At 34.7% G+C, this 24,235-nt stretch overlaps 2 protein-coding genes across 6 annotated transcripts in view; both read left to right on the forward strand.

The window, feature by feature from the left end:
- LOC121733855 (E3 ubiquitin-protein ligase Mdm2-like) overlaps positions 1–12,977 on the forward strand; it is a 26,579-nt gene extending 13,602 nt beyond the window's left edge. For both annotated transcript variants that reach the window (XM_042124238.1, XM_042124239.1), the window contains one exon: positions 12,967–12,977. The gene's annotated coding sequence lies outside the window, so the exon portion shown is untranslated. The remainder of the gene's footprint in view (positions 1–12,966) is intronic.
- On the forward strand, positions 4,087–22,831 carry LOC121733857 (thymosin beta). Of its 4 annotated transcripts, XM_042124241.1 has the most exons (6): positions 4,087–4,235; positions 19,186–19,338; positions 20,125–20,238; positions 21,261–21,374; positions 22,045–22,158; positions 22,586–22,831. In XM_042124241.1, the coding sequence occupies exons 2-6, from the start codon at positions 19,194–19,196 to the stop codon at positions 22,723–22,725; spliced, it is 627 nt and encodes a 208-aa protein (XP_041980175.1). In that variant the 5' UTR covers positions 4,087–4,235; positions 19,186–19,193; the 3' UTR covers positions 22,726–22,831. The 4 variants fall into 4 exon arrangements, with proteins under 4 accessions (XP_041980175.1, XP_041980177.1, XP_041980176.1 ...); XM_042124243.1 differs by lacking the exon at positions 22,045–22,158; XM_042124242.1 differs by lacking the exon at positions 20,125–20,238 and having other exon boundaries at positions 4,088–4,235.
- The last annotated feature ends 1,404 nt before the right edge of the window (positions 22,832–24,235 follow it).

Here is a 24,235-nt window from a genome sequence, read left to right on the forward strand (position 1 = left end):
AAATTTCAAATCATTTTCCCGGTCCTAAGTCAAAGGCGTAAGTTACCCACTTCTTCCACGCGTGTCTTCAATTATTATAAGAGTTGCAGCTCTTAAAGAGGCCGGGTGCCATCGAAGTTCCCATCGAAGAATTAATTATATACTTAACTTTAATTTCATTCGGTTATAGATGTGTTATAAAATAATGTTGTGCATGTCTGTAATTGATATAAGCACTAAAATGTAGTTATTAATGTAATCAATATATACGTGTGTGTTTATATTGTTGATATGCCTAATAAATAAATAAATAAATAAACCTAGGTAATTACTATTTTAAGCTGAAAAATAACTCAAACATGTTAAATATTTAATAATAATGACAGAATGATTTTGGTATTACGTATGTATGACAACTTCGATGGCACCCGGCCTCTTAACATACGGTACCTCAAGAGCACTTTTTAACGATCACTCGATCAGTGCATTAAATGCTCTGAAATCATGAAATCATCATTGAAGCAGCAGCCAACCTACAAAAACGAAAGGAATAATAATAATACAGATCAGCAAAAGAGCCAACGTATCGAAAAACCTGTAGAGGACTTTGAGAATGCCCATCACCCATGGTCATGCTGATAACTGATAAGCAAATGAAAGGAAGGCTATAAGTATGAGAAGTAAGTTCTTTATAACTGAGTAAATACTAAAATCACGACCACTTGCAGGTAATTTCTTACTTAAAATATTCATACTAGTATTAAAAATGCGAAAGTGTGTATGTCTGTCTGTTACCTGTTTTTTTTTTGTTCACAAACACTTAGTTGTATTTGTACTTTAATAATTAAGTAAAGTATAAGGTAAGTATAAATAAAACTGAGTTACCATTTTGTAAACATTTGTGTGCCCACTACCACACGTGCCCACTGGGTACCAGCTGTTGTCATGATTAATAACGAGCAAAAAATATAAAAAAAACACGTTTGTTGTATGGAACGTAATTACTATTTTTATATTAGTTGCCAGACGTCCCGATTTTGGCGGGACGTCCCGATTTTTTCATCAAAATTAAATGTCCCGCGCGGGACAGGCTCAGTCCCGCTTTTCGGGGAAAGCCCGAACGTACGTGCAGCGTGCTGACTGCTGAGAAAGAAAGGTGCGTAATGAAGATAAGAGTGTGGGAGCTAGAGGGGATTTTCTTTGGCTACTTTAGCACATAAACGTTATTTTAACGCAAATAAAAAGATAAAAGTTTCAAAAAAACTTTTCATTTTATACCTTTTTTTACTTTGTCCCGCTTTTGACTGAATAATCTCGCTTTTTTACTCAAAAAGTTCCAAAGTCCCGACTTGGTACAAAAAAAATCTGGCAACGCTGTATGGAAGGCCCCCATAAATATTAAATTTATTTTGTTTTTTGCATTTGTTATAGCGGCAACTGAAATACATAATCTGTGAAAATTTCAACTCTAGCTATTACCATTCTTCAGTTACCTGCCTGAGAGCCTGGAGAGGGAGACAGACGGACAGACACCGAAGTCTCAGTAATAGGGTCCCGTTTTTACCCTTTGGCCTTTTGGTACGGAACTTTAAAAAGGGTGAGTACCGCGGCTGATCTAGGCGTCGTCATCATCTACTCGCTTATTAATTATTAAAAAGCTAATTAGTTTACTCAAGTGGTGTTTAAGCTGACAATTAGAAAGGCCGCATGCGGGGCTTCTCACAGATGGCTGGCTAAAGCGTTCTGCTAATTATTAATTAGTTAACGGAATGTTAGTTGCTCAGTCAAAATATAAATAGAAGTTTACTTACTAGATGCTGCCCGCAATTTCGTTGCACCGAATTTCATGTACCTAAGTAGGTAAGACGTAAGTACTAAGTACCTATAGCATGGCAACCTAACATTAATTTTCCGAGCAAAAACATTCGTCACTTTGCCGGAACTTATCTACTTTTGGCTAAGCGGAAGAAGAAACGAACAGACAGACAGATTCGCTTTCGTATTTATGAGAAAAACTACCGACCTAAGAAAAAAAGAGTTTTCTAAGGTCCCCTGGATGCTAATTGCTAAGTGAGTTCACTGGATCCTACAGATATAATGCATCGATAGAATATAAAATAAGTAATATGTAGCTAAATAAGTAACTTACCTAATAAGTTTCAAATACAGTGTCAGTTGAATATAAGACATAACTAGATCAGACTCCGAAAGGGCGTCTAATTGCTTCTTGTGAAATTAATAGGTAGGTAGGTACTGTAAAACTAAGACCACCAAGGTACAGGCTTTGCCTACTTTGGTACAACTACTTGTACTAGTATCTACCTATTCTGTGGTACAACCCAAGTACAACCTAATATTATATTACAGTTCGACAAGGCTTTATTTGAACGTGGCGAGAAAAGGAACTAAACGCTTCTATGGTAAGTACAAAAACATTTTTTAAAGTACTTATTAAAATCATGGCTTGTATAACTTTTGAATTTAGAATTAAAAGATTTAAAGGACAATGCTAAAATTAAACCCAGAGCGAACAGATACAGGTGTAGCTCAGAATTCCAGTGATATTAAATGAAATAATTCTGTACATATATTTCAACTTAAGATTTGATGGCTAAATGGAAGATATTGCTATTAACATTTTGTCAGGGGTAGTAAGTATTTACCTTTTTTTAAAGTAATGTTTTTAATGCTTTTCTTTGCAGTACTTAGCAGCTGAATTGTTATTTTATTAGAATGCCGTTCATCTATTTTGGTTTTATAACAATTATAAATCTCCGTAATTAAAACGGTCCATAAGAATAGATAACTATTTTAGGTTGTGTGATAAAAAACATCGTTTATGGCGGCTCTCGACATAGGCGAACGCGTTGGCCAACGCGTCTGCAGACGCGTTGGCCCAATGTGTAGAACGGGCGTTCGCGCGTTGGCCGTAGGTATTTAGACGTTGGCCAACGCGCGAACGCCCGTTCTACACATTGGGCCAACGCGTCTGCAGACGCGTTGGCCAACGCGTTCGCCTATGTCGAGAGCCGCCATTAAAGTAATGTACCAAATATATTTTTAAACAGTTTACATAATATTATCTATAACACCTAATGTGATATTTTCTAGCATAAGAGCGGGGTGTAATAAATCGGACTGATGTCTCGCCCATCCCAAAAATTACATTACACTTATAATCATAATCATATTTATTTGCTCAATAACATTCTTGCATGGGTTGTTACAGTGCGGCATGTTTTGCTATGACAATAGCGTGCAAAATTTAAAAAAATGTAGTTTTGATTTCATCACTGTTTAGACTTTATAGTCTCTACACTTTATGTGTAGAGACTCTAAACTTAATGTGTGACTGTTTAAAGTCTCTACACTTAATGTGTAGAGACTTTAAACAGTGAGTCCCTAACCTAACCTTATGGTTATAAATAATTTTTACATGGGCACTACTTCCCAAAGTTCTTCTTCCATGCATGTAGGAGTTAGCTGAGGGAATAAAATAAAAAGAAAATAAAATCGAGTGCGTATAGACAATGTCACATTAGTCATTAGATGTAGAAAGTATATATTATTATTTTATTACCTAGGTACCGTCTACACTGTTTGAAGTATGTTACTTAAAACGATGTTTTTCTTTTAATCACGCAATCCAAAATACCTTATTGCCCATAATATTGCCCATATAATAGAGCTGCAAAATGCTGCAAAATACCATACATAAATAAATAAAAAATCACTCCTAACGAAAAGTCAATAGCAATATCTTCCATTTAGCCATCAAATCTTAAGTTGAAATATGTACAGAATTATTTAATTTATTATGGCTGAAATTCTGAGCTACACCTGTATATGTTCGCTCTGGGTTTTTTTTCATACATGTCATTTCGTTCTTTTAAAAATTCAAAAATATGTTCCTAACGTATTATTTTCATTACTCACTCGTATTTCTGTGCTTGTACTCGTTATGAGTCCGTTATTGGAGAATGATTCACTGGCACCGCTGACAAGTAACACGGACATAGAATATTGAACTTAAACTGACCGTGACAATGGCGATATTTACGTGGGCCCTCTGCCACCCTCGGTAGGCCGCCCGCAAGTTTTGCTCATTCAGTCTCCAATCTCCATCGGACGTTCGACAGGCGACAGCCAACGCGACGGAACCCCGCGCCCGCAGGCCGCACTCCGCAATCAGTCGCAATTCGCCGGTCGCAAGCAGTGCACGTATCACATTTTACTTCGAAAACACCAAATTACATGTAAGTACACACAACTGTCATTTTTAATTTGAAAAAATAAAAGTTATTTTTTTCATTTTAGACATTCTTTTGTTTTTTTATAATACTTAAATAATCTACTTAGGATAAAAATTAACTTTTATTTATTAAAATTTAATATTTTAAGGATAACAGAGTATTTAAGAGGAAAAGTGTCAACGGATACTGAGGTATATAATTTTACGTCATATTTTGAAAATGTTTACACTTTACAGTAATGTAACGGAATTTGTAATGGGAGTGGCAGTATGACTTCATATGAAAGCATCTGCCTCCACGTATGCCTTTTTGTTCGTCAGTCGATGTGGTTTGCATTGATAACATTAAAACTCCATAAGCGTGAATGTTTAGCCGGCTTCTAAGTTATTTAACAAAGCAGTTACCCACTTAGTTAATATTTATTAATGTCTTAAGTAACATTTCCCTTGTGGTTTTATGTCTTCATAATACCTATTAAAATCCTAGGGGGAATACAACAAAGCTTATAATTTTATCAAAAATGCAAATCACATACCTAGATTGTCGTAGATTGATGTGTATATCAAAGATCATTGTGATAGAGAGTTGCGTTGAAAATTATCGTTTCTTCTGAGTTAGTTACGATTGATATTATGTTAATAAATACAATTAATTTTTTAAAGGCACTGACGATGACGAAGTCATTCAACTCTGCAATATCAATCATCAATTTATCATTACTAATTACAAGATATTTTCGCGATTTATCTATTGGCGAATAATAAATTTTGTGAGCAACTAATTGCTTTAACGACACAACAACAGCTAAATCTGTTCCAGCAGATGGCGTTGGCGCAGATGTAATTGGAATCTCGGAATCGGCTCCAACGATTTTCATGAAATTTTGTATATAGGGGGTTTCGGGGGCGATAAATCGATCTAGCTAGGAATAATTTTTAGAAAATGTCATTTTATTAGTGTTTTATCGAATACCGAGCAAAGCTCAGTCAAATAGCTAATATAGATAAACTGTGACAATAAATTGGGCACAAAAGACTTGCAAATTCTAATCTCATTGGAGCAGATACTTTTTGCTATCATTCACCAATTTTGTTCAGTATTAACACGACAGAAAATATTTATACATATAAACCACTGAGGTATACCTACGTAGGTACTACCATGTACTACGTACTACTTATATCTCAGTGATATATAAACTTACCAATAATGAACCACAATAATTAATCAAAACATCTGTTTTTATAATACTCAACGGTCGTTAAGAATATCGGTTACGGGTTACTGAGAGACAATGTCGATGTTAATGAACTCGAAGCAGCGGGTCTGTTAAAAATACTGATGAATAAACACATGCTTCACAGTAAATCACTGATCCTTAACGATTTGACAATAATTGGTGTCAGCGTGTGGGCTGAGCTGAGCATTGTGAGTTTTCTCCACATGGTTTATAAACCTGGAATTAAAAAAAAACAAATTTGATTTTTTTATTAAACATGCCATGCTGAAACATTGAACAGACGGCGATACTGCTTGATACTGGGCTAATAATTATACTGTTGCTTTATAAAGTAGTGCATGTGTATGTTGCGTACAATAAAACCACAAAACTTTCAGTGGCATTGTTTTGAGGCAATTTGCCGCTTTCTCTTTTTATACAAAATGGCGATCACAAAGATAACACATGAAAATACCATTGACAGCAACAAAACACTTTCAAAACCAGCAAAATGTTGCCGGTAACAAGAAGTTGCGAACAATTTGGTAGTTGGAAAAATAAATTTAAGCGAAATAAAAGTGGCAGAAGCACACTAAAACATTAATCGTACATTGTTACTTCCTAACCTCGAAATAAGATCTCAATTTACTTACACCAAAATGAGCTAGCTGTTTATGAAGTCAAAATTAATATATTAAATATTGTTTAATTGCAGTCCTCATTTACAACATAACCGAGCGCTAAAAGCCGGTGGAATTATATTCATTAACTTGTTCTCTAATTAATAATGGAACTGGAGGAAATGTGGGTAGTTAGTAAGGTAATATAAAAGTTTGCTGCTCATTTGGACTATTTATTTTACAAAATGCCAAATCATTTAAGGAATATTATATGAAGCTTTTATTCCTATCTACCTCTTTTTCTATTTAAAAGAAAAATACATGTACCTAATACAAGTACGTAAGAAAATTAAAAGATAAAGGAAAAGTTTTTGTGTGGAATAGAAAACATTATTTAGTTGTTTGTGTTTGAAATAGGGATGGTCTTCAAAGATCATAAATACAAAGTAAATAAGGGGCAATAATAATAATAATGAATGAGCAACATTAGGCGTGCCGTCTATTTGTTAATTGGGAAATTAGTCTAAATGGCTTTTCCCAAACTATCAATCACAGTAATATATTCCATTAATAATTGTTTCAACTTAATTATTGTAATTTATGGTTCTCTAGTTTAATGTTTCTATTGGTATGTCTAAACCTCAGTTTCGATACCATCATGAAAATTGGGCGTTGGCAACAAAACCGCAATGCAGAAATTGTGCGGATGCAGATGAAAAATATAGAAGTGCTTTTAAATCTTTATTCAAAGCTGCGAGGCGTTGGATTGCGATGGGAATATCAATGAAAGAGGCATTCAACGACATCATTTTAAATAAAGTTTTGACTTGATGATGGATTGAATGATTTAAAGATTGAAGAATTATTGATTTAAGATTAAGTTCTTCTTCGTTTATCAGTAGATTCTGATGTCCAACTTAAACACCACAAAATCGTCGTTTTACCAACTGTTAATTATCAATTACTGAGGACTCGGGTAATATGTTACTTCTCTTGTAAGTTGTAATAAATGTTTACTGCATGATTAATGCCGATGCGCAGTCCGCACTATAAAATGCTTAAGAAAAAGGTCAAGTACGGATTATTCTTGGCTTATACGGAATAAGGTAGGGTGGATCAGGGGGGAAATTATGTCGGGAGTAGAACGATGAGTTTGTATCAATTCTTTCGGTTACATTATTCATTGTCGTCTATTATTTGATTTATTTGGATCTATTTCTACGATATCATTTTTTAGGGAAGTTTACCATCATCTTCATCCATTTCTCTTTCAGCAACTTAATTATCATCATCGTTGTAACTTATAATTTCTATAGTTTGGAGTAGCTGATGATTATGCGCACTTAGCATATTACGCAAATGGCGTTATGGCGCCAAACGCGGAATTTGACAATTAATGTTGAAAAAAGGCGCCAAGAACCCGGCTTTAACCGGTCCGCCGACTTTCGCTGCTTTCACAGCGTGCTGTTCACGAAATCTATAATTGCTACAGAGGAAGTTTTAATTCGTTATTCACACGTAAGCTATCTTGTTTTTGTGAGTCATTCGCGTTTTCCTTTGTTATTTGCGTGACGTTTTGGCTTTTGGCGTTATTCAGTATTCTTTTGTTTTAAAACTAGGTGTCGACTGTCGAGTGGTGGATGTTGTAGTCTGGTTGTAGCATGTTATTTTATGAGATTGTTACCTTTCGCTACAGTTCTACTTTACAAAACATAGTCTTGTTTGCAATTTTAGTTATTAAATTTTTTTGAAGCTTTAAAAATCTTGTTTCCCTAGAATAAATAGGACGTCTATTAATTCTAAGGACATGGTTTCAGTCTGTTATACTTTCTGAGCAATATCTACACTTAATTTTGCCAAGTTGTAAAACCTGAATGCTGTTGTAAATTTGCATTTATGTCAGGCTGAGATAAATCGTAATACCTACCGTGTAGAGGACACAGCTGTGCCTGAGAGAGAGGGACAATAGGTCCTAAGGGAGAGACAGGGATGGACGATATTACCAAATCCGCGAATCGATTGCGACACCCACCCTCGATAACTGAGGGTTGTATTAGAATGCTTTTTTAATAGCAGGAAAAGGGCTAACATTGTAAAAATTCTAATAAAAATATTTTGTCTAACATAGGAGAAATTCACTATTTTAGTACAGTACTACATAGTATACACAGTATACTATGTAGTACTACAATGAGCCGTGGCATTTCAAAAATACCAGAGATTATCGCTTCACCGTTACTAATCGCTTCTAGCTGATAAACGCCCAAATCGCAATACAACAGATTAAATATTTAACAACGCAATGTAAACTTAAATATGTCAATAGACTGCGGTTTCTGTGAATTAAAATTCGACAAAGTATTGTGAAAAATAACACCGATAAAGTAATAACCGATCCTAACCTAGGTACAACAATAACAAGGAAAATAATACTTAATTTGCCTTAATATGATTATATTAGAGGTTCAATTAATATGTTTTAAATATAAAGTAGGAGGCAAATAAAATTAGAATTCTTAGTAAGTAGGTACTCGCACCTAATTTAAAAATAAGCACTAAAATGTCGCTACTAAAAATCCTGGTTTATACAGGAATCGAATACTACGAATCAAATGTAACACAACAAAATCTAGAAAATTCTTTTAAAAACATGATTGCACTTAAAAACAGCCCCAGGCAAAGCGTGCACCAGCCGTTTGATTGTAAATCTGTTAGGTATTGTGTCTAGGTATTCTAGGTAGTGGGTAGGTAGATGCTGCGTCTGGCCAGATCGATACAGAGTGTCGGGCCCGCCTGTATAATGTCCCAACTCCCATGTTACTCCCGTGCAGCGTACTTGGGGTCAAATTAAGAGAACTCTTCACTTAGCAATCCTATTTCATTCTGGATGACTCTCATCATTATCAAAAGCATAAGTTTAAGGAGTCTCAGAAATTCTATTATACATATTATTTCAATTATTTTAAGCTATGAGGAAACACTTTATTAATAGATTGACAAAATATATTAGGTGTTGCCTGTTGGATTGAATTGCCTATGCGAAAGGATGCTAAGTCTAGTTTATTTAGCATTATTGTATTATCTATTGCTTCCTTCCTTGGTCTTGATTAATGTATTTCGCATCTAAATAACGCGGTTATTGACCTCTTTAAAATTGTAATGATAAATTTTAATGATTTTTAAATGATGCCATATCTACACGCTCAGCTGCCGATGCCTTATTAATCTCTAAAATGCTAATAATTTCTACAATCTTTTCAGTATTTGATGTAGCTTTCGCAATTAAAGTTTTATGTTTATGACTACGCTTGTAATGTTTGTCTTAAAAAAAACTATTAAAATAATACTAACAGTTTATTCTATTTCTTGTTATATTGTTTCTTTTCTTTACATCTTTAGATTTTTAGATTTCGGAATAAATTTTATGTTTTGATTGAGAATATTTAACTTGACATCTGAGATATTTTTGATAATGCACTTAGTATAGAAGCCTTATTACCACATGATTTACGTGATAATTGTAAAGTCAACATTACATGACCCGCGGCGGATTACTCGGTAGAACGTGACCACTGACGCGACTGCGACACGTACATAATCGGACAATGTCTGTCGCGGGTCGCCTGACAATGTATCGTTATCAAATGAATCATAAGCCTCCGCGCCACGCAACGGTTTTGATACCGGAACCTCCGATGTTGCTTTTGTTGAAGTTTTGTTTCCTCTCTGGCCATCTACTGCTACTATTTGAAGCTTATTTACACGATCACACAATTTAGTAATGCCGCATTCCCACTTTAAAGTTCACGCCAACTCGAATGCAAAGTATTCCCAAAGTTACGTCTATGCAGTAATGTAGACCCATATCACTTCAGGTTTACCGCATTCCAAATTACCTACGAACATCTAAATCAAAATTCATGACGTCGTGCATAAAATATTTACCGAATCTGCATCTGCAGTTACCCCGTTCTCCCTAGGCATACATACATAGAATTATCTAGACTGCAGATATGAGTCTGTTTTTCTAAAGTATTACTTATCCCCGAGAGGCTGACCATTGGGGTTGGGGGCGCTCCCCAGACAGCCTAGGGCTTAACTCGGTACCTACAGTTCCTATTCATGTTATGAATTATGGCATTACTCCGGTCTCATTTAAAACTTTTATTTCTTTATTTTTATCATCCTTATATTTCTAGTCGTAACTTTAAAAGTTTTTTTTTTCTGTATCATCATAATATTCTTTGTCCTAAATCCTAATAAGATATAACTATTAAATTAGAAATCTTAGCTACTGAAGCATTTTCAGAGTTGTCGCCAATGAAATATTAATAAAATATATTATATTCATGAGTTTTGGTCCATAGTGCTACGGTGACTCGGCTTAAAATTACATCACCGTTTTTGATTCTAAACACCTTAGTCATCAGAAAGTCATATTGGAAATAGGCCGAACCTCATCCGATGAAGAGTTTGACTAAGTTAAATACCCGCATACTGCATTATATCATTACGATGGAATATCATAATATTTTGCTGCGACAGTTGTATTTTATAACTTATACCATGGAAATATTATGATAATTATAAAAAATTAGATAGATCATAGAACCCAACTGCGCAACAAGTTCAACGCAGAGGTGTTATCAAAAAGTGTTTTGTATTATTATTATGAAAATATTTTGTTTAATCTATGCATTGTTTATTTTACCTCATCGATACTAGGTTACTGAACTTTATGTATGTATGTATGTATACAGAGACACAGACAAAAAAAAAGAAAATACCTAACATTATTTCAGTAGATTTAAAAGCAAAAATATTTAAGACGAATTTTGGACAGAAGTAAATATAAATGCAGTAATAACAAGTCATGTAGATATGGCACGGTACCAAGAAATTACTATAGCTTCTTCGTAAAATTTTACCTGGGACTAGGGAATGTTATTATTCGACAAATTTACTATTCGAATATTTTACAAAAGTTTTCGAATAATTCGAATATTATTCGAATAATTCAAAATTTTTGAAAAATGCTGAAAACTCTGAACAAAAGTAACGAAAAACTTCGTACAACCATGTACAACCTATTTTGTTAATACTACGAAGTAAGCAATTCAAATTTTTACATAAATCTTTGTAAATGACATAAATAGTTAATTTTTATCGTTAAACACTTTAAAAATGTATATTTTAAGGTTACAGCTGGGCAATAAAAGAAAGGCTGTAAAGTGTAAACCGTTTCGATCCTAGCACTTTTTACTTTTCTCATGTGATTATGCTTGAAAGAAGTCAATAGATACAGATCGTGAGCGACCATTACAGACGATACTGAAATCCATGACTGAAAGGAGTTTATAATATCTTTATTTTCAAGTCTTTAGGCAAAATCGTTATTTTGCCTAAAACATGCAAATGAATTTATTAGACGTTTCTAAAACATGGTCAACGGTGACCATGAATGGTCGTATACTCATTAGTTATTAGTTAGACTAAAAACAGATGTATATACAGTGTGTAACAAAAATAAGTGATAATACTTTAGGGTGTGTACATGCTCCTTGTAGAGGGTTCACTGTGAAAGTAGCAGCGCTGAAAGACGAAAAAAATTTTTCACTTTTGTATAGTTTCCCCATACAAAAGTGAAAAAAATGTTGGTCTTTCAGCGCTGCTACTTTCACAGTGAACTCTCTACAAGGAACACGTACACACCCTAAAGTATTATCACTTATTTTTGTTACACCCTGTATTATAATATGATCATTAAAGATGTAGAATATTCATAAATAATATTATTTTTCTGAAATAAACTTAATTATGTTCTAATTCCATGTTAGTTTTATGTTTGATAGCCATTTAAACAAAAATAAAAAATATTTTTACTATTCGAATTATTCGAAAAAATATTTTTACTATTCGAATTATTCGAAAAATTATTTGGCGAATATTCGAATAATAAAATCGTCGAATATTCGAATAAAACGAGTATTCGAATATTCGAATAACATACCCTAAATGGGACGTAAAATAAGTAATATTTATTTTTAATTGCTGAAGCTTAATTAGAATTTTATGGCCAATAATAGTCAGAAAGGCAGTAGGCAGTAGGCAGTAGAAACTCGCCAAGAAAGTGGTAATTCACAAGTTATTTGCTAATTACTTTACACGTTTTCAATTTTAACGTGCCAGGTGTCGACTGAAATGAAACTTGTTCCTCAAAGGTTTACTTTCTAATGCCTGCACTGATTCATCTCTCGCGATTAAAAGTAGCCCATGTCCCTCCTCTTGCCCACTATATTTACAGTGTCAAATTCCATCAAATTGATCCTGTATCTAGTTTTTATTTATTATTTTATTGTCTTGACTCTAGCTCAGCCTTTCAGGTGCTGAAGGTCTAAAGAAGGGCGGTGTGGGACCCAGAAAAAAAACGGGGGCGTTGTTTAGAGGCTTGGGGGGGGTGATTTATTTCATCTGGATTCATTTTAATTTGAAATAAGGGGGGGCGCTAAAACATAATTTGTAATCAAAGTGGGCAGTAGACAAAATAAGTTTGGGAACCCTGCTCTAGCTTATTCAATGCAACGTACTATTTTATAAATACAAAATATTTTCATCTTCGCCAAATTACCTGTCCCGAAATTTGAAACATTTGGCTTTTCCTCTAAGTCATATTAAGCATATCCTAGTATTATTGTTTTACAAGAATCCTATTCAGAATGACTAATATCTACAAACGTTCGTTATTAACCCTATCCTGCAGGATACAGTGTATCCGTTCGCGTGCAAATTCCTTCCCCTTGACATTTAATAATGGAGCAAATATTGCCAGTTAATTACCAAAAGTACCCTTTATAGGTCTTCAGTGAATTTTGGCTTTTAACGGCGCTGAGCGCAGTTACTTTGCTTATATTATACTTTTTTTAATGCTTTCATTTGCCTTGTTTTTCTTAGTTTGCATGCATTGAGCGTAAATGATCACATTTGTGTCTTTAGATAAACATCTGCGGCTATTCTTTACTGGAATACCTACGTCGGCAGTCGGCACAGTTCCGAAGGCCGATGTACAGATTGCATACAGATCGACCTGGTTCACACATGCGACCGTACATGGTTCTGTATACCTTGTCTCTCAGGCACATGGCGAGCGTGATATTGTATTTATACCGTGACCTCGTCTGTAAATTACTGAAGGTACGGTATAGGTTCTCCATCCAAAAGTTCATCTACAAAGAAATCACAGGATTCAATATTTCATTCAACGTAACGACTAAGGTTTTTTACAATTTTGGTGGGAAAAGCTTTTAAAATTATCTCGACCCTAAGTAATGGATATTTGACGTTTATAATGTTTTGAGCTCCCACGTAGTAACAGTAAGTTCTCAGTAAACACTAACAAACCTGGCCTTCAACCCAGAACAAATTATTCTACGGAAACGAACGCTTTATCTTAAGTGCTGTTCTATCTATTTCAGTAGAACTATTTTAAGTACTAACGTAGGACATTAAATGTAGGTAAACAGATCTGGAATTTTCCATGACTCCAGACTCCAGAGCCAGTAGTCCTTAGAGATGAGACTATATTAATGCTACATGAGCGTTGCGCGTCGTTGCTCCAGTCTCCAGAAATAACCGATCTATTTGTATCTATTGCATTGTTTTGAACGGCCTTTACAGCGAGCACGATCATCGTGAAAGGTCTGCAATTATTATTTAAATGGAACGTGATGAGCCAAACGCTGATGAAAATAATTCGCTTATTGAATATTGAATGAGGTAAACTGTGCTCTTATTCGCTCATTGATATCCAGTGCTATGTTGTTTTACTGAACAATTCAGAACGTTATTTTCAAAATTTCCTTTTATATTTAATCCCTTATTTTTTATTTTTCTTTGTATTTAATGTAATCGAAACCACCTTGCTCTGACACAGAATTCAAGTAAGGTAGCCTTATCTTGACGTGACGCATAACTTGTTTGTTGTTGATTAACTTGTGACTCATTTTGCGTCCAACCCGATTTTCTCTAGCCTTAAAATTACTTATTATTTATTCCACCTGCGTTTCGTATAGCTTTTAAATGAATATTGATTATTCCTTTCTGATTTATGGATAACCATTGTACATTTTAATGTGAATAATTATACCAGCGCGCAACGTTCGATCGCTATTCGCAGTACTAATACTATTGACCGGCCAAAAACGTTCCTAGAAGATCAAATACATATACTTACGAATGACGAATAGAATTTAAAAATTCGTTCACATAAAATATTCCTCCAAATGATACTTACTTTATTACTGAGGGAAACGTTTTACGGTATTCAGACATAAGGATATAATGCTGGGAGCCTTTATATTCTGCGTGAGTCACTCGGGTGGCCGGTTCACTGCTCTCTCCCCCTCAGACGGGTAATGCCGTAATGGCGTTAGTATCGATCTTTTTTCGCCTGCCCAATTGTACGTTCAAGTTCAAGCGAATTTAAATTTAGATGTTGTTGATAACGGTGTATAGTTGAGGAACGATTACACTGTCAATACGAGTATAGTATTATTGTAAATATTGAAAGAACATATTTTGATAATAATATGATTATACTGATAATTCGGATAAATAAAAATAATACAGGAATATGTATTTCCAAATAACAATGAAAGTAGATTATCATGCGCAATCTTATTGTTCTTTTTGTTAGATTTGAGTTTATTTTTCCTTTGCAGTTTGGGATACATCAATATTTCTGGTTTAAATATGACAAAATTTTATGTCAGTGCCGCTTATTTATAACTATTAGCATTCGTCAATCCTTAACCATTTCTTTTCTCCCCAAGTCGGGATGCACAGATTGGTAACGTGAGTCACGCCGAGTGCTAATTAAATCGCATATTCCGCATTCAGTTCCAGCTAATATACCGAGATAAATGTCAGTTAGTCGAGCTAAAACGACCGCAGGCGCTAACAGTACTTCGTTGTCTGCCATCTTGGAACATATGGCTTGCGTCACTTTTTATGGGCTTGCGTTTTTCGATCACCAAATAAGGTCAAGAAAGTCAAAACCACAATATATCCATGTAGGGATTTGTCGACCGTATGCCAGTCTTAGCAGTCTATCACTTTAAATTAAGTACTCTATTTGGGCTCTAAATGTCTATTAAAAGTAGTAAAACTGCGTACAAATGGAGCTGTTAACTCTAATGTGCTTATTGTTCGTTAGTGACAACATTTGGATAATTTAGATTGGAGATAACTTAATAAATCTCTATATGAAGGGCGAAGCCAAACAAGCGTAATTTGTGAGTTGTGAGTCGCAGAATTTCGGTTCGGCAGAATTCTGCTGTATTAAGTTTCATAAAAAAGTCCTGCTTCATGTTTGATTCACACGAGCGTAATTTTGTGAGTCGCGATTTGTATGAAAATATATTCACGCGGTAGAAATTCTGCGACTCACAACTCACAAATTACGCTCGTTTGGCTTCACCCTAACTGTTAAGAGCGAGCAGTGAGCAATCGCAGATCATCTAGACGTGACGTCGATTTTGGATTTTAATTGGCTAGTGGGTACTTATATCATTTTCACGATAAGATCCATTTCCAAAACATTTCAGCTGAATCTCTAGGTTCCATTCTGATAATTATTGCGTTAATTAGCGCCGCAAGTCGGCGAAGCATAACGGGACCGCTACCGCACATGAGAACTACTTGTCTCATATATATTGCCACCAAAAGTAGAGTTTTGGCATTGAGATATAGTTTTGGATGCTGGAGAGTGGAGGTCTCGAGAGAATCTTATGCAGACACGAAAACTGTTTAACGGTCTCAATAGCCATGTAGAATTTGCAGGCATGGCTGGCCACTGTCTGGTAATTAACGAGATTTTTGTCTGTGCTCAATATGATACCCATAATTACACGGTCTAGATCAAAAGAAACAAAATTTGATAAAATAGAAATAATTTTAAATATGATTATTACCTATATGGTACATATTTATCGTTTCATAGATGATAGAATAGAATTCGGGCTTTACTTCAAACAATAAAACTTAGGAGACGATCACCGAAGTGGGCTTAATTTTGTATGGAGGTTCGTCGCGAATATTTAGTGGAGGGTTCTCAAGTGTTGAGTATGTCACAGCACTTACTCCCTGCACTCAGGTGTACATGAACTCTGTATATAAATGTGCGAGTTACAAACTTACAACATAACCCGCTTAACAAGTTTGCGAAGCTTGCTCATTATAATTTGCTTATAAAACCATCTGCTTTTGAGTACACTTATTACGAAATAAGGTTTTTCAATTAAGTATGCTAAAAGCTGAGCAAGTAATTTCGACGACTCTTTACAAAATATATCTTTGTGTGATGCTCTCATTAAGAGTAACGTGCAACTAAATATTTTCGGGCTAACGTTACGTCTCCATCATTAGCAAATTTCTTCCATAATAATATTTTTAAATAAAACATGCCTAATCAGAATTCAGAACACCTGCGTAATGACACCGTTATTAATTTCTTCTTTATTTTATTGTACCGTAGTGTGCAGATGTAAAGTCAGGTGGCAGCTATTTTAGCTGTGTATAATTAGGAAAGTACGATTAGTTCCTGTAACACAAAAAGTTTAAATAGCAAATTATTTTAAATTAAGTAGACTCCTGGAATTGTGAATTTTCATATCAATAGTCGGTGCAGAACAAACAACTGCTATTTATAATGCACAAAGTTATCACAGTATGTGTCAATAAAACTTATTTTAATTGACATTTATTTATCAAGAACATCCTGCCTTTGCTTTTGACATTGACTGACTGATCTAGAAAAACCCTATTTGCTTATTGAAAAACGTTCGCCTTTTCAACCCTCAACAGAATTTTGCAAAAAATGGAGAAAAGTCAAGGGGGAACATAAATATGAAACTCAGTCGAAAGTCATAGATAAAATCTAAAACTCAGATATCTTCCATCTATCAAAAAATTGTATTATGGCAAATATTGACGAGTCTAACTGCCGCACTCAGAGGCATTACTTACTTAAATGTAATTAATTCAAAATTTTGACATAAGCCCCATACATTAACTGTCAAACTCTTCATTAAGGTTAATCATAGTGAAATGGCTCTGAGTACGGCGGTGAGTCTTTATTTGATAAATATAATATTTATATATTATAGACATAGATATATGTACATATAGACATAGACATTAGACAGTGGCAAGCCAGGCGTGAACCGTCTCGAATACAAATAACAGTCATTGTAGTCGTTGAATTATGCAAAGCAAACGATACCGTATCCTGTCGGGGAAACAATCTCTCGCTTACCGAGGATGTTATTGTATGGATATTAAATATTTTGTCTCATTCTTTTCTAAATACTACGCCCAAAATTTTTATTCTATAATAATTGGTTGCAAAGTTTAGGTGTCGTTTATATGGAGTGCTACAAGGTTAGCTACAGGACCGCTAATATTTTTTATATGTGAAATAAACTATACGGTACTCTTCATTGTTAGACAATTAGCTTGTCACTAGTCACAACTCAAATGCGACTTAAAGTATTAAATACAAAACGTTCAGAAATTGTGGTAATGAATGCGAATACAGTTTGATAACTGTAAAACTTCGTTCTGTGAACTCGTTAGAACTCCAATTAGTTGTTGTTTCGTATGAAAATTATATCATTGTATTAATTGTGGTTTGAATGCTGTCACTTCTTTCATATTAGATTTAAAACGTTATTTTGTTCCTTAATGCTAGTTTATCATCGTCAAGATGTCTGGGTCAAACCTTACAACTGAAGAGTCTAATACTTAATTAATATTTTTTAATATAAATTATTTTTACTCTCTATGCTATTGTGAGTTGTATGGTAAATGAATAATTAAACGAATATCACCATTTGCATCCTATTCCTTATTAAAACTACCAAACTGTCACTAGTCACTTTAAATCTCAACAACATGATAGTGTTGCAATATGCTAACAAGCTATTTTGCTTCATATTTTTGGACATTTTATACTATACGTGGTAGAGCCATGCTTCGGCACGAATGGGCTGGCTCGACCGGAGAAATACCACGGGCTCACAGAAAACCGGCGTGAAACAGCGCTTGCGCTGTGTTTCGCCGAGTGAGTGAGTTTACCGGAGTTAACCGGAGGCCCAATCCCCTACCCTATTCCCTTCCCTTACCCTCACCTATTCCCTCTTAAAAGGCCGGCAACGCACCTGCAGCTCTTCTGATGTTACGAGTGTCCATGGGCGACGGAAGTTGCTTTCCATCAGGTGACCCGTTTGCTCGTTTGCCCCCTTATTTCATAAAAGAAACTCATAGAACAGTGTGTTCCAATTTCAAATGTCTCTAAAACTACAATTTTCTATACTTTTTTTCCGTCGCCCATGGACACTCGCAGCATCAGAAGAGCTGCAGGTGCGTTGCCGGCCTTTTAAGAGGGAATAGGGTAATAGGGGAGGGTAGGGATGGGAAGGGAATAGGGGAGGGTAGGGAAGGGAATAGGACAGGGGATTGGGCCTCCGGTAATCTCACTCACTCGGCGAAACACAGCGCAAACGCTGTTTCACGCCGGTTTTCTGTGAGAACGTGGTATTTCTCCGGTCGAGCCGGCCCATTCGTGCCGAAACATGGCTCTCCCATGTATATAATACTTACAAGTAGTTTAGTAATCTATGGTAATACTTATATAGTAATATCCCATAATTATTAATTACCATAATATTATAATGACCGATAACCACCTACTATGTTATTGAAAGCAACCAGTCCGTTACTCGATGCAATTCATCGCATTTTCTATTTTCGTGAGAAACCGGGTCATCTGAGGTCGACTACGGAATTTTAAAATGAGCGAGATTCAAGCGATACTTATTGTATTTTTATTTTTGCAAGCACGAATTTGTTCAGCTTCGCTCATTGTAATACTCATACCCCCTTACTAATAAAAACTTCTTCCACATGCGTATAACGCATGTGTGAGAACTGAGAAGTAATCAGCAGTGTTTTGTGTAAGAAGCAGCAAAGTAATCAGCAGTGGCTTTTTACTCTTTACATCAGTAGGTATCTAGTTCACAAGTAGACTTCTTTACAAATTCATTTTTATTTATTTCAGAAACAAACATGGCCTGCTCAGTGAGTGATGCCCCCTCCCTCAAGGACCTTCCCAAGGTCGCCACCGACCTCAAGAGCCAGCTGGAAGCCTTCAACCCCAGCTGCCTGAAGGACGTAGACACCAACGAGAAGATCATCTTACCATCAGCAGAAGGTATACAGCATATTATTATATCTTATCTTATATCTTTAAAAAGCAAGGAATCGGCTCCAACGATTTTCATGAAATTTAGTATATAGGGGGTTTCGGGGGCGATAATATCGTTCTAGCTAGGAATAATTTCTAGAAAATGTCATTTTCATCGGATACCGAGCAAAGCTCGGTCAAACAGCTAGTTATTAGTTATTACTTATTACCATCTAGTAACTGTTACAGACGCGGATGCATTTGGATTAAACTACGGTAACGCTGAGCGGTAACGTTAATGACCAAGGATGAAGAAATTATAAAAAAAAGTTATCCTTCCAAAATTAAATTCATTTTTAAAATAAGAACACTCATGTTCCATTTCACATGAATGTCAGAAGCGGCTAAAATTGTAATAAAATTTTGAGCAACACAAAACAAACAAACATTCCGCGCAAGTCGCTATATTTCATCTGCCCACTTGCATCTGTCTGGAACATTACTTCGACATTCAAATTGAGATCATGAACGTACCATTTGAAATTCAATGAATTTTTAGCTTGTTTTTTCAAGGGCACTTTGAAATTGTGTAAGTATTTTTTTAAATACTTATTGCATTATATTTTTTACGTAAACACACTACACAGCTAGGTATGGAGTAGGTATTTTTCCAGTTTCTTCATTATTATGGGATACATGGACCATGACTCGGAAGAAACCTTTGGACAATCTCGGCATTGTATTCATCTGAAATGTAGGCTCTATAGCTCACAGTAATAGACAGTGATTGAGCAAAAATATTATTTGTAACAGACGTTGCCAAAGAAAAGCAACACATCGCCCTGCTTCAAGACGTTGAGAATTTTCAACCATCAGCCCTAAATAAAACTGAGACGGTTGAAAAAATAGTTTTACCCAACGCAATAGGTATTCTGTGTTGGAGTGCAAACCGCCTAAGGAACCGGCTTTAGCCTTTTTAACTTCTAACAGAGTTAGTTTTTTCATTTTTGTTAATTTTACTTGTAATAATTATCACTCTGGATTGTATCGTCATCGCTCATAGCATGATTGTTCTCAAATCTCTTAAGCAGCCTCTACACGTTGGCCGTGTTTGCCGAACAGAAGGGGACGGCGCTATACTAGAAAGAAAGATGCAAATAATTCAATCTCTTTTTTTAGTATAGCGCCGTCCTCTTCTGTTCGGCAAACACGACCAACGTGTAGAGGCTGCTTTACCCCCTTACTAATTTTTTTTTTATTATAACTAAATAACGGATAACTTGTAGATGTAGAATGTTGCTGTGTATTTCTGATTCTTTGGAAAATATTATATTGGATAAAGATAATAATATGCAACCTTATTATCCGCTGTGTAAATATTTTTATTAGTAAGAGGACAATATGTATCATGTAAATATTTACCACCTTCAATCTTAGCTTTACTTTAATTAGACTGGGTTGCACCAAAGGCGTGGGTAAAGTTAAATTTATGGTTATAGTTAAGGTTAATTTAACTTGAAATTTATCCTTAACTTTGCCCGGAGAAATTGACAGATGACAGCTGATCCAACAAGGTTATAAATGCGCGTGGGCAGGGGCGCTGCTGGTAAAGGAGAACTGTCAAAAATGGCGGTTTTTGTATGATGACAGCGTTAGTTCCTTTTTTCGCCACATGCATTTAAAACCTTGTTGAGCTCTATAGTTATGGTTTAATATGGCGTCTTGATGGCGACTGGCGTCCATTTTCAACTTTAACCAAAGATTTGACATTTTGCATTGTAGTTCAAGTTAAAAATAAAGTTAAATTTACACTTAAAGTTAGTTGGCGCAACCCAGTCTTAACGTTTTCATTTAATTCAAATAAAAGTTTCTCATTTGTTAGACATTATTTTCATTGATTGTGTGCTTTTTAATACTTAACTAATAAGTATATTGAATATACATTACAGATGTACAGACTGAAAAAACTCAGAAGTCCTTATTCGACGGTATCGAAAAGTTCGATGCCACCAGGTTAAAGCACACAGAAACCCAGGAGAAGAACCCACTTCCTGACAAAGATGGTAAGTTCTGACGATTTTTATGAATGCGCAGCATGACTTATGTATCGTTTTGATTAAAGAATTCTTTTTTATTTTATTTGGCAGCAGTTAATATAATAATTTTGAATTATTGTCCATTGCACAAAGTATTCTCTTTATTTTAATTTTAAATACTTTTCAACTGATTTAAGTTGCCTATATTATTAAAGATATCTTTTAAAATATTAATTTTTCTTATGCAATTATTATCTAATATGTTATTTTTTATTTTAATATGTATTATCATTTATCAGTATCATAGCAGTTTTAAGCCGGACCAGAAAATGTTTACTTAGAAATACGCACTGTGCGTTTTGTTATTTTTATCAGAGCAACACTGTTCAAAACGTTTTTGTGATTGGTTATATTTTTAATCAACGTTACTTTGTCGCTTATTTTCATTGACATAAGAAACAGCTTATTTGAAATTGAATCTGAGATTCTGAGATATTATGTTACTTCTTAGTTATTTAATTACATTTATTGAAAATCAATACTTCGACAATTTTTTGCACTACTACTCGTCAATTTATATTTCTGGTCAGGCTTAGACACATTGCATGGTATGGATCTATGCATCACACGCACGCATTGATCACATGCTTAAGCTTTAATACTTACGTTACGCTCTGCACGATTTTGCCAACACCAGTTGTAGCTGCGGAGAAGGCCCACCAAAATCTGCTAGACGGAGTGGAACATTTCGACAAGAGTCAGATGAAGCACGCCACCACAGAAGAGAAAAATCCACTGCCGCCAATCGAAGGTTTTTTGCTGCTTTTTTTCTCTGCTTTGCATCTTGTTTTTTTAAGTTCTCAATTGATAACTCACCATAACTTGCCGATAAACGAATACTTTATTAGCAAGTTATTAATAAATTCGAAGTCCTTTTAAATTTAACATCCCAACATTGTATTGTAATTTGTAAGTATATTATAACAAGTAGTTTTTTCCATTTTTTATTAAAATTTTGTTATATTCTCGTTAAAATACTTTACTATTATTACTTGTTTAGTAATAACGATCCTTTATCAGTAACAACAATAGGTACCCAAAAACTCCATTTCCATCTTCCATAACTCACTTAGTACCTATTTGCATTAATATTTAGTCGTTTCTATCGGTCAGTAATCAGTACTAGGATCCACATAAAAGCTGTGAATGGTGCCTCATATATATTTTTCAATTTCCAGCCATCGAGGCGGAGAAAGAAAAGAACAAGTTCCTCAACGGAATCGAGAACTTCGACCCAACCAAGTTGAAGCACACCGAGACTTGCGAAAAGAACCCTCTCCCCACAAAGGACGTCATCGAACAGGAGAAAACGGCCTAAGAGGCTCATCCTATATTTATCGCAACTATATAACTCAAGTATCGCTACGTTAGTATTAATATAAGTTGTGTAAGTGAGGCCGATTTACGCTGCCCGTTATAACGACAAGCATCAGATGTTGCCCTTTTTAAAATAGATTAAGATTTCTAACAGGTTTTAAATGTTTAAAACGTTTACCGAGTCCGCCAAAGTAAGCCTATATAGTAACATAAATTACCTCATATTGCGGAATATTTTTCTAGCTGGCAACACTTGACACGAGATAGATAACGTTCCTTTTTACGGTATGATCTCCCAACGGGCTTCGAAAATGGGTCGTTATCATTAGGTATAGGAACCAAATTTTCTATGTCACTTTTAATATAATATTTTAAAGGTAAGCGTATTTTATGTTATGAGCATTATATTTAATTTATAATTTTAAAATTATTTAAATTGTAAGTTCAGTACTGATTTTTAGGGTTCCGTACCTCAAAAGGAAAAAACGGAACCCTTATAGGATCACTTTGTTGTCCGTCTGTCCGTCCGTCCGTCTGTCAAGACCCTTTTTCTCAGGAACGCGTGGAGGTATGAAGCTGAAATTTATATCAATTACTCAGGTCTACTGTCCCTTGAAGCTGTGAAAAAATCAAACTTCTAAGCCAACGCAATCAAAAGATACAGCCGTTTATGCCGCAAATTTTCGACACTTGCGAGGGAATCAAAACCTACAGGGTGCTTCCCGTGAACACAGAATCTTGAAATTTGGTACGAAGCAACATCTTATAGCATAGATAAAGGAAAAATTACGAAAACCATAAATTTTTAGTTACATCACATAATATATATTTTTTTAATAATTTTAAACTTACTACCCATTTCCTCATAAACGCGTAGAGGTATTAAATTGAAATTCATACCAAATACTCAGGTCTATAATACCTTTAAGCTGTCGGAACCCTCGGTGCGCGAGTCCGACTCGCACTTGGCCGGTTTTTTTATGTAAGATTAACGCACTTCTAAATTTTGAAAACAGTATTTTTTTGCTTTCTTTTAAATATAAGAAAAAAGAAGGGTAAAATACACTGACTTATATAAGTACTACGTAGTACTTAATATGTCAGTGGTAAAATAAGATTTTTTAAAGAATTGATAATAATAATTTTTGTGTTAAATTTAATACTTGAATAATAATAATTATTATAATAATACGTACATAACTAAATAAACTATGCTTGAAAAGTATAAAATTACTTGAATGCTCAATCGCAAATAATATATTGTAAAATTTTTGTGATTGTGTTTGTAATGTGTACCGAAGGAACTAAAGTTTTTATACTGTCGTATTACAAGTTTCTAATTTTATACTAATGACGCCAATAAAACTTTTGTATCGAAATTTTGTATGTTTTACAGACGGTGCTTTTTATAAATATAGAGGAAAGAAATTTATTTGTGTTTTATTTTCTTTATTAAAAAAAAAGTATAGCATGGTTAGTAGGGTAGTCCTTATTCCCAACTAAAGTTCCCA

Source organism: Aricia agestis, chromosome 14 (assembly GCF_905147365.1).
Source record: "Aricia agestis chromosome 14, ilAriAges1.1, whole genome shotgun sequence".
Taxonomy (NCBI): domain Eukaryota; kingdom Metazoa; phylum Arthropoda; class Insecta; order Lepidoptera; family Lycaenidae; genus Aricia; species Aricia agestis.